Genomic DNA, 11,585 nt, shown 5'->3' on the forward strand with positions numbered 1-11,585 from the left:
ATTGTAAACATCCTCTTTCTAAGGTACAGCTGCCTAACCATAGCATGTGGTGGCTGTTCAGAGACTCCTGAAACCTTTTACCTCAGAAAACCAAGGCTGAGACAACATTTCACTACTTCTATAATTATTCAAGAGGTTGAAAGGTGTAATGATAAAAACCAGATGTTCCTCCTAGCAATGAAAACAGAAAACTCCATGTCTAGCTGGCAATTAAACTCTCAAACTCAAAAAGTCTCAGAGTAAACTCTTATTGCAACACTCATTGTGGTTGCAAGAGAAAAAAAAATCCTTACTAACAGAACACTGTGGGTTTAAGTGTTTTGTATGCTGGAGCAAAAGCCCAGTGAAGCTGTGCCATTTAAACCTAAATCACAGGTTGTAGGTTTTTTTTTTTTCCTCTCCTGCTTTTTTTGCAGTGACTTTTACTCCAGATAACATTGCTTATCGGGCAGGTGTTCATGCACCAACTCAGGTAGGCTAACTGGGTGAAATGACTAATAGTATCCATCACAATATCTGAATGGTGTAATACTAGCTCCAATGATTTCTTTATTATCTAGAACTGTATACACAGAAGCAAAACAAGTGACATAATTCCTTCCCACAATTCCTTTTGGCCTCAAAAATGTCAAAGTGATGGTTGCTTACTTTGATCCAGTTAAACTAACTGGATGGAAAGAACAAGACAGGAGAGTGGGTGTTAGCAGAACATTTGTGCCCTTTTTCTGTTCTTGTGAAGCCAAAAAGCTGCATGATTTTATGTTCTAGCAGATTGTCAGGATGGAGCTGCTGAGTAACACATTAAGACAAAGTATCTGGATGCTTTTTGTGGAATATTTCTTCCTTTTTGTTCTACAGGCATCATAGCTTGAAGCAAGCATGGATGGATGCTCAATGCAGGATTATTCACTTCTTACTTCAAAGACCAAGAAAAGCACTTAAAACAAAAAAGGATAGTTATTTGTTATATTTGCTAATACCCATAAACTTTATCTTTGAATGATTCTGCAAACATGAGTCTCCATGGCAACATCTTCCTTAGCCTTTCCTGTATACCACATGCAGATAAAACATTCGCTTGAGCTTCCTCACCATATTGCTTCAAATCAGCATGAACTCTTATAAATATCCTGGTTTACTTTTAAACTTACCAGTTCATTTTTTGTCTCCACCATCATAAAACATAAGTGTTTGTTTTGTGTAGTAAACCCATCATTCACTGGTTAAAGGTCACGAAGGACATTTAACACAGAAAAGGATTGATTTGTCATTCTTATTAACCTTATTTTGTTTTAAGAATACACTTACCCACCGCAATACTAAAAGCAATCCAAGAAGAATGTTGCTTTGAACTGAAGTGCAAACTTTTCAGGATGAATTCAGTGTGATGTTCTGCGAGATGACATGTTTTGACGGTATCAATTACCCTTATTTATCATTCTACTGCATAGTTTCCTGCTTTCAGAAAATGCTTTCTTTACCAGAGTATGCTAAAATGAAGGATCGCTGCACAAGCTTGGAGATAAAGACCGTGTGCCTGGAGATTTGAGGGCTTGGACTCAGATCCAGCAAAATAATCTTCGCAAAGAGCCAGAGAACTTGATATGTTTTTGTTGGGCTGTTTGAACCAAGTTCGTTATGTCCTTCAGTTACAACCTCAAAATCAAAGCACAATCAAGCTAATGTGCCTCAGGAGAAGAAACTAAATCAGAGAATTAAAGCACAACCCAGCTGTCCTGATTACACTTTATAGACTGTGACTGGTCCTAGTTTAGAGGTGACAGTCATCCAACAGATTCTTGGGACACAACCTTTATTGAACATCTTTTCAACATTTACTTCCATTCATCGCCATCATATTGCTCAACAGCATCATGGTCATCAGTGGAAACAACCGCCAAGTAAACGCTGAGCTATTTCAAGCAGCTCTGCTATTCTATTTAATCCCACTGTTGCTCATAGTTTGGGCTTTGCACACTCCTTTGCCGGCGACTTCAAAGGCAGCGCCTTTATAGGTTGCAACGCACTGTTCGTCTGTGCGCAGGTCTGGTTGAACCTGCTCCCACACTTTCTTTTTGGGGTTCAGCTCCTTGTCTGGCTCACCTGAAAGTAAAAAAGGGAAATTAGAAGCTCCACGTTTCTTCTGTTAGTTGTCGCATGTGCTGCATTAAACCAAATGCAGTTCTGGTTTTCCTTTCTGTGGAAGTTTTAATAAACTTGCACAGTAAATCACAGATGATAAAACACGTGTCCCTCCTCATTGGCTTTTAATAGTCCATTAAGCAATAATTCCAAGGCCGATACAAAATCCGAAACAAAAAAAGACCAACACTTAAAATTTTATGTCTTCCACATGAAAATGCGTCTTATCACAACATCAGCCTTTTGATACAGCTGTTTGTTCTTCTGTCATAATTCAAAACATTAAAAAATGCACTTCTCGCAGTCTGAACATGTGTCCATGGGACACCAATGTGTTTCATTTCCCAAGGCTGGGATTTCTGCCGCTTTACAACAGAAAAGAGGCAACAATCACTTAAGATCAGAAGTGTGAAAGAGGCTTCAATGAACAGCTTGTGTACAATTCTAAACTCCAGCAGATGTCCTGAATGCAAGGGGGGGGGGGGGGGGGGGGGGGGGGGGATGACAAATATGTGCATCACCCACTTTTTATTCTTCGGTTTTTAAAGAGTCTCAGTTTTAATAAAATGAAACACATTTCAACAAAAACAACTAGAGAACCTGGCGTGCCTCCAGCTTGACTTACTTTTTTTTTCATCTTCCCATCTTTTTGTTTTCAAAGTTTAAAGCAGTATTTAAAACAAATGGTAAAATGGGCTCTGGGCTCAAACAGCAACGCAGAGGGATGGAGGCTCTGCTGTGGGACCAGAGTTTCGCCTACATTATATCATCCTCTTCACTGCTGTTATAGGAAATTCCAATATGGCCACTGCCATACCTCATGGGAAAGGACCACGACATTTATTTGAACAGGTTCATATCTATTTTGATAGGAAATAAAAAGTTGAATTGTGTTCTTTTTTTTCCACCCACAAACTTCCATCTGCTAGATGACAACTGGAGCACTTCGTTTTCCAGCAAGATTCGGTTACATTCTTAGCAATGAGTGCTGATTAGCTAGCTAAACCAGCAGTCCCAGTCCATTTAGCCACCAGCAACCAGGAGTGAAGAGTCCTCTGATGAGATGGACCTAAAAACCTGTCATGATCGGTGTCTTCAGAGGCATGAATGCTCAAACTGCTGCTGCTGTTCCTGGCAGCGAAATAGCTCAACGGCCTCCTTCATTTCTTAAAGATGGAGACATTTTGTGGACACAACAGAGGAAAATATTCATAGTGACTAGTAAAGATCGTCACTGGCAGTAATGTGACAATGAAAGAAGTTTCCAAGAGTCCATTTAGCAACGCATACTTCTAATCCCACTGATCAATACGTTTCTGACAGGTTAGTGATGGTGACGAGGTTGGAGCTCACCTGGGAATCCCTGGAAAGTAATTCTGTCTCCTGGTGACGTTCCACTCGGAGGATCAAGGATTTCAACCTTGTCTGGCGAGCTTGCACACATGACCATAGCCTGGGAAACCACGCCTCTCATCTTGGCTGGCTTGAGGTTACAAAGGAGGACTGCCATGCGGTTTTGCATCTGCATGGAAGACACAGAATTTGGCAAATTGTTTTAGATACTCATAAATTCTTATCAACAGAGAAGGAAGCAATTTATCAAGGCTCTTTTTCTTAGTCTCATGTTGGAAATGACATACCAGAATAAGTATCTTTACATCTACGAGGGCTGCATGTATAATTAGGTTTCAAGAGAAAGCTGACATGTAGTTCAAGTGCAAGCATTAAACTACTAAAAGAAAAGAAATGATTGAGTTTTTCATAATTCATCAGCAACAGCGATGCTGAATCCAACTCATTTACATGCAGCAAACAGGAAAACATTTGCCTTTTGGGCCCACAAACCTCCGTGGCTCACCCACATTTCAAAGACAAGTCTTTATAAACATATTTTTAAAAGCCAAGAAGAAGAAAAATTCAGCATTCCAGGAGACCGTGTATTCCAGATATCACAAAATAATCTCATCTTTCATTGCAACATAAATGAAAAATTCCTCAACAACCTTTTGGTAGCAGCTTTCTTTTTTCAACTTTGGACAGTTTTGGCAAGCTGGAAGAACATAATTTCTGATAGGTCAATCTGAGCAATCTTTTAATTGCACAGTGGGAGCATGTCCTAACAATTATCCCATCATCAACCAGTCCAAGACTTATGTTTTGTTTTTTTTTTGTAACTGTACTCATTATTTATCCACACTCAGTTGTGAAGACATAAAACCGAAGATTTATCACCTCATATTTTACTCCTCATTGCTTGACAGATGAATAGACTATTTATCTAAAACAGTCAAACAGAAAGTCAAACAGCTATTTGATTATAGATTTATTGACCGAGTTGCTGATACTGACACAGAAAAGGCATTTTAAACTGGACTTGGAGCACTTGGAGTGTGCATGACTTACTGTCAAGCCTTAGACACAGAAAGCCGCAATATAGGTCCCAAAGCAGAACAAATATCACTAAGTAAATACTGTGCGAGTACCAAAACATTTGATTCGTGGAGAAATGCACCCAGCCATCAGTGAGGTCATAAATACACAGTTAACACCTCTCAGCCATGGCTTGAATATAATGCCAGCTTGTACTGCTGGCTGCAGGATGCCACCGTGACCTCTTCACTACGGCCACTTCTCCTAAAAGTTCTCTTCCTTATAAAACATGCCAAACCTATCAGTGTCAGCTGTAAGAAGAACAGACTCATTCAATCTGTTGACAAAACCTATGTCTGAACCTGTTAGGATTTCAGTCTGTGTACCTGGTCCAGAGGTATGTGCTTGACTAGTCCGCTGACTACCGTCCTGGGAGCAGCTTCTCCCACATCGACCTGCTCCACATACAGGCTGTCGGCATCTGGATGCTTCTCAGCTGTGATTATACGACCGACACGCAAGTCCAGACGGGACACGTCCACCTTGGCTTCCTCTTGGCTGGGTGCTGCCTGCTTCTTCTCTGCTTTCTCCCCTCCTGCCACCAAAAAAATTAAAAGGAATGGTCATATATTTGTGTGCAAATGGACTTTGCTGTGAACTTTTTCAAATTTTTCCAGTCCAGGTGAATGAAAACTTGACATTAAAGTCGGGAGTGTTGCACTTTTGGCAGTTGAAGTCAAACAGTTAGAGCTCATCCTGTGCCTGGAAAAAGTTTCCCATAGAGAAACATCCACGACGGGTTTATTGGTGATATCGGAAATAAGCAATAATTGTAAATAATTTGTCATTTGCAACAAATATCACAAAAACTAAAGTCAGCTTATAAAGAGGGCATCTATTAAGAATCTAATGTTGTTCCATGAATGAAAGAAATGAGGGTTTCATGTGATTAAAATAAAGACAAATTATTTTTAAACCAGACATGAGCTAAATAAACATGCATTGCTTCAGATGGATTTGTGATAATATCCATTCATCCATCCTCTGCTGCATGAGCTGTGGGTCATGACTGAAAGAACAAGATCTCGTATACAGGCGGCTGAAATGAGTTTCCTCCGCAGGGTAGCTGGGCTCTCCCTTAGAGATAGGGTGAGCAGCTCGGTCATCCAGGAGGAGCTCAGAGTAGAGCAGCCGCTCCTCCACATTGAGAGGAGCCAGTTGAGGTGGCTCGGACATCTGGTCAGGATGCCTCCTGGACGCCTCCTTGGTAAGGTGTTCCAGGCACGTCCCTCCAGAAGGAGAACCCGGGGGAAACCCAGGACACGCTGGAGGGATTATATCGCTAGGCTGGCCTGGGAACGCCTTAGGATCCCCCCCGCAGAGTTGGCAAATGTGGCTGGAGAAAGGGAAGTCTGGGCTTCCTTGATTAGGCTGCTGCCCCCACGACCCGACCCCGGATTTGTGATAATATGACAACACATATGTCTCATGGTAAAAATCAGTGCAGCACAATATCGTTGTCCTTCACTATATTTCATGGTGTTGATATTTAATGGCAAGCCAGATGGGTCTGTCATTAGCTGTCTGAATGTGAGAACTGTCGCGCTGTCCAATGAATCTGTCAGAATCTCTTCCTGAATTACAACTTTACAAACACATCCAGAATGGACTGTTGCCTTTATGAGCTCAGCAAGCATATTAATCAGCAATAAATAATATATATATGGCTAAAACAGGATGTCATATTAAGTGATTTAAATTATATGCCGAGGATGTTCCTGTTCTGTGTGGTAAATGGGTCACAAATGAATAATAGCTTTAATGCAAAACTGGCTGAAAGAATGCTGAAAGCATTCCACAATTCACCAAATGGATTTAGTTGGTGGTGAAATCCCATAAAGCTGCCCAATTAGAAATACAGCATGTTTGTTACAGAGGAAATTGAAAATATGAACTTTAATATTGACCTTCCTCTTCAACTTTGCAGATTTTTTCAGAAGAGAGAAAAAAAAAAACCCAAAAAACAACAGATTTTATGGTGTGTTTTGTGCACCTTGTACTTTTACGGCTTATTGTTTACAAATAAAATTACTTTGCTTTCAGTGGGAGAGTATACTACAGCAAAGAAATATTACTGGGTACATGCTAGAGTCATATGATATCTATAGATATTGCAAGGGCTGCAACACTGTTCTGCAGGATTCTGAAAGTAGTTGGGCATAAAACTACTACTACACAAAGTCAGAACATTATAAATGGAACATTATCCTTGTTTTGCAAACAAATTTACCTTTAGTTTTACCAGACATTAAAATGAACATGAAATTTTGGAAAACAAAGGTATTCTAATATATTTTTCCATGACTGTATATTAAAAATCTTTATAAGTATCATTGTAGCTCTGAGTTTATTTTTTCCACACCACACACCTTTCTTGTCTTGCTTCTTCTTTTTACCCTCATCTTTGGGAGGGGGGCTCTGGACAGCAGCAGCAGATGTAGCAGGGGATTCCGGACCAGAAGGTTTTGGAGGGGTGGGTTTTGAACAGACTTCAACACTTGCATCACCTGATGGCATGACGACATCTTGTACTGCAGAAGGAACAAAAAAAGACATAGCTTAATCAACAATGAAGCACTCTGATGTTTGCACAGAAATCCCTGATTTGGTGTGGATAAAAGGAAAGACAACAGCGTCACTGCAAAACTGGGAAAAACATGACGTTCCAAATAAAAAACATAAACGATATCTTTGTTATCCCATCATCTTGCTCATAGGTGAACTCTTCAACATCACACAACAAAATAATACAGGGGGAGTTTTATTTACACACCCAGTGGGAGGACTGTTCCCCTGATCCAAACAGTTTTGATGGGAAAATGACACACTGTCCCAAGTTGATGGAAAGGAGGAAATGGGACCATAAAGCAGGGAACAATAAGGCTGTAGAGAAAAATAACCCCTCATTTCAGGCGCCTGATGTTTGAATTCCCACAAAATCTAGTGCCTGTGTCTGACAAACATCGGTCTGTAGGCACACCACTGTTGCCATAATGCTTTTAATTACCTTAATTCTATGTTGAGACATGAGATCAGGACCTTTCCAGTTTACCTTGAAATTGCAGGCAATAAGCTCTTAAAACTCTCAACATTCCCATTAAGTTTCCTCTTAAGCATTTTTCTCTTTAACACTAAGGCTCTTTTTTTCTCTTTGAGATGACATATAATGCAAACAAAATGGGTCCAAGAACGCATGAAATGAAGTTTGGCATGGTGCTGGGCAATACACATATTTGTCTATTTGGAAACATTATGAAGTGACATAAAGACAGGATTCATAAATGTGAAACATTTCCGAGACCTGCAAAGATTTTTTTTTTTTTTAGCATTTTTGTTGCTACATTTTTGTTTGGTTTTCCAGCAAACATTTTTTATGTGAAAAAATAAAAAAAGGGCTTTGTTTTATATACATTGTATTTCCTTTGATAGGAGGAACACTTATTTATTGATGATATTATCGACCAAATGAACCTTTGAAACATCAGAGGCAGTGTTTAGTTTGTCTTTTAAGTGTAATTTCATCTGTGTAACTCTTGCATCCAATAAACATCAAGCTGCAGCAGCTGTAGGAAACTTCCAATCACTATAGGATAAGTAACTTTGTAAAATGACAAAAGATCGACTCAAGGAGGCAAAAATACTCGTTAATACAGCTCTAAGCTTGTGGACTGGAACAGCACTCTTCCATACAACATAATCTGATGGAGCCGCCGTTATTTAAAACTGATAATCATCTTTACCGCTTGGCTGTAGGGCAGTTTCTCTAAATCCCTCCAAGGCAACATGGCCGTATCCTTTTTATCTTTAACACATCAAGAGAAACCCACCCATATTTATCCATGTCTGGATTCAGCTATTTTAAGCCATGTTCAGGCAATTGAAAAGATAGCCCAAAAATAAACATCACAATGATGAACAGTGTATGGAAAAACTTTGTCACAAGTGTGCTGGAACACATTCCCACAGCATTCCAGTTAGAGCAAAGAAAAATAGTTCCCTTTTCTTCCCATAAGTCATAAAATGATATGAGCTGTTTGCTCTTGAATGCCAGTACGAAGGTTCGTAGAGGTATGAAAAGTTTTTCTCATTTCGTCCTGCTCAGCCTGTCAGGGAATCCTGAAGCACTAAGATTGATTTAAGTAAAGATGAGAAAAAGCAGGTTGTAATGAGCAAAGTTGAAAATGTACATAATCGTAGTACTAATGAGATAAACCACACGAAGACTAATGAGCAACAAATGACATCAAATAGTCCAACGTATACTTTGAAAGTCTTCATTAAGATGCAATAAATGTTTTGCTTGGAACAAAACTGAACATACCTCCTCTCCGCTTTTCCTTCTCCAGCAGCTGTCTTTTTAGCTCATCAATGTCATTCTTTAGTTTGGCGTTCTCCATCATCAGTTTCTTCTCCTCTCGTACGCAGGCCTGAGCAACTGTAATGAGGAAAACGTTCGTTACCAATGCCCATGTTAAAAGTGCTTCTAGTCTAGCACAGTGTCATGGCGTTACTTCAGAATTCACTTCAAATGACAGGAAAAAAAACTAGAAACAATATAGTTGGTCACTAAGTCAAAAAAACAAACTTCAGATAGTTTACAACAAACTAGAAATTAGGAGAAAACAGCCTTTTTCTTTCACTCAAAAGAAATCATGAACTCCCATTTTTTCCCCAAACATCATCTGATTTTTTTTTTTTTTTTTTTTTTTTTTTTTTTTTTTTTTAATAAATTAAACTCCAAGTAAGCAAAGACACTTTTTGCATTGGGAGTTTATCAAACTAAAGTCTTCTATTCAGCTATATTAAATGTAAACATGACTGTTTCTGTGCACGTCTTACTGGCTTTCTCCTTTAGCAGCTGGACTTGCTGTTTGAGGTACTCGATGATCTGGTCAGCCTCAGCTGCACGCTGCTCCAGCCTTAACAAGGGATTGTGACTTGACATCTTGACCAGTGATCGAGCTAAAAACCTGACAAAAAAAATACATTTATTAGGTGTTTTGTCTGCATTTTGAATGTTATGAGTGGAAAAGTGAGTAAAATTGTGATGCAAGTGAAATGACATTATTCCTTCCTGTAAGGGATCTTGTGTAATACCAACAGTGTTAAAATGGATGATCCTCTAAAGTAGAGAGGTCAACATTTACAAAGATATATTTGAGTTACAAGGTTGCCATTCCAGTATAACGCCACCACAAACTACAGCCTCCAAAATGACCACAGAGTTCAGTCAACTGGTCTCACATAGTCTCAACAAAAACGGAACACTATAATTTCCACAGTGGGGGTATGTGTTACAGGTCTGGTGTGCAGGACTACATGGCATCCTGAACATTATAGTGTTTGGTGAAACACATCAGTTCTGAGTGCTGTGCCAGGATTATATCATCTTCAGTATTAGGTCTAGAAATAACAATCATAATATTGATTGTAAAATGTTTCCAATAATTAGTTTTTTGTAATGTGCACTTTCCTGACTCAGATACTTTCTAAGTAAAATTCTTCCACTGTCCACAAGATGGAAGGAGACAGGGATGCCTATATATATTCAGAAAAATTGGAACACAGATTACAAATTACTAATATTTTTATCAGGCAAATATGAAAGTTTCAGCAACAGTGTAGTGCTGACAGATTCTGCGATAAGTGTTGTCTTTTACAGTAGTGAGGAAATACTTTATTCTCAGCTGGACACCGGATTGACTTCGTACTAATGCTCCTTTATTACGTTGGACTCAACAAATTACTTCATGAAGAAAAGAGGAGAAAGAAAAGATTTTTTTTTTTTTTTACAAGACTGGGGCAAAAAGAAGAAAACTTCTTAAACAGATTATAAGGAGGCGCTGAAATACAACAGCTGGCCCAAGATGAAAACAAAATGTTGGCGAGTGAGGAAATTAGAAACACAAAAGAGCTGGAGTTGATAAAAAATTAAGGATCAAAGCATTGTTTTTTTCTTTCTTTTTTTTTTTTTTTTTTTTTTTTTCGGGGGGGGGGGGGGGGGGGGGGGGGGGGGGGGGTTGATTTAAACAGCACCAGTGGTGGAGTAATAACAAGACCTGCCCATGAAAAAACAGATTTTCCTCTGAAAATTGACCATGAGTTATGCTTGAAGCATGAATACATGGCAGAACTGGGTTTTAGATGCACATATCAGAATGTTTTAACAAATTTAACAGTGTGTGGCCTTTCACCAGCAGTAAGTCTGCTCATTTCATTTCCATCATTGCTTGATGGACTCTAATATCCAATTTAGATCTACGCAAACTTAGCAAGGCAATATCACAAATTCATTCATGCCAACAATTAACAAAATTTTCAATTAAACAAACAAAATACCAATGTTTAGACTGAAGATGCACAAGTAGTTTGAATTTAAAATACAAATTAGCCACTAGATTTTCCACTGAGTGACAAGTAATTCCTCATTGAATGGTTCATTCATCACAGCAGAAATATACATTATCTTCCAACCAGTCTGCCAAAAACATCGTTTTCAAAAACTCCAAGACAGGAGTACAGCGTACCAGCACCACCTGAAGGCATCAGAGGGCTCTACAGGCTTTAATATGGAAGAAATAAGACTTTTATATTTTACTCAACTTTATTTATAAAGCCCTTTAAACCAAGTCAGGACAAAGTGCTGTCCATCAGCCAAAACAACCAGTTAGTAAAACAATTAAGAGATATATAAATAACACAATAGATAGTACGAGAACTAAAAGAAAATATAATCAAAAAATAAAAAATAAAAAAACAATATTGTTTCAATTTTAGCCAAATAACATCTAATGATCTTCCTCTAATTTCATTTTTTAAAAAAAGAGAAGATGAAAGGGGGATTACACTGCAAAAACAGACATTTCTAAACAATACAACCTGGAAAGAGTTTAGTAGCTGAAAGGACAACAGAGGTGAGACTACATGTTACCCAGTTTTTACTAACAATCTGATTCATAAACTTAGCTACGATATGTAGGACAGAAATCCTGTCATAGTCATGCAACATTATA

General features: G+C 38.7%; 1 protein-coding gene across 1 annotated transcript in view; it reads right to left on the minus strand.

The window, feature by feature from the left end:
• Positions 1-1,804: 1,804 nt before the first annotated feature.
• The window catches only part of aimp1a (aminoacyl tRNA synthetase complex interacting multifunctional protein 1a), a 10,590-nt gene continuing 809 nt past the window's right edge, over positions 1,805-11,585 (minus strand). Inside the window, exons 2-7 of the mRNA XM_079264822.1 lie at positions 9,412-9,542; positions 8,894-9,007; positions 6,942-7,103; positions 4,899-5,107; positions 3,496-3,664; positions 1,805-2,103 (exon numbers count right to left, since the gene is read on the minus strand). Coding sequence (XP_079120948.1) covers positions 1,937-2,103; positions 3,496-3,664; positions 4,899-5,107; positions 6,942-7,103; positions 8,894-9,007; positions 9,412-9,542 — 952 coding nt within the window. The 3' untranslated portion in view covers positions 1,805-1,936. The remainder of the gene's footprint in view (positions 2,104-3,495; positions 3,665-4,898; positions 5,108-6,941; positions 7,104-8,893; positions 9,008-9,411; positions 9,543-11,585) is intronic.

This window comes from Telmatherina bonti (assembly GCF_933228915.1).
Source record: "Telmatherina bonti genome assembly, chromosome: 3".
NCBI classification, from domain to species: domain Eukaryota; kingdom Metazoa; phylum Chordata; class Actinopteri; order Atheriniformes; family Telmatherinidae; genus Telmatherina; species Telmatherina bonti.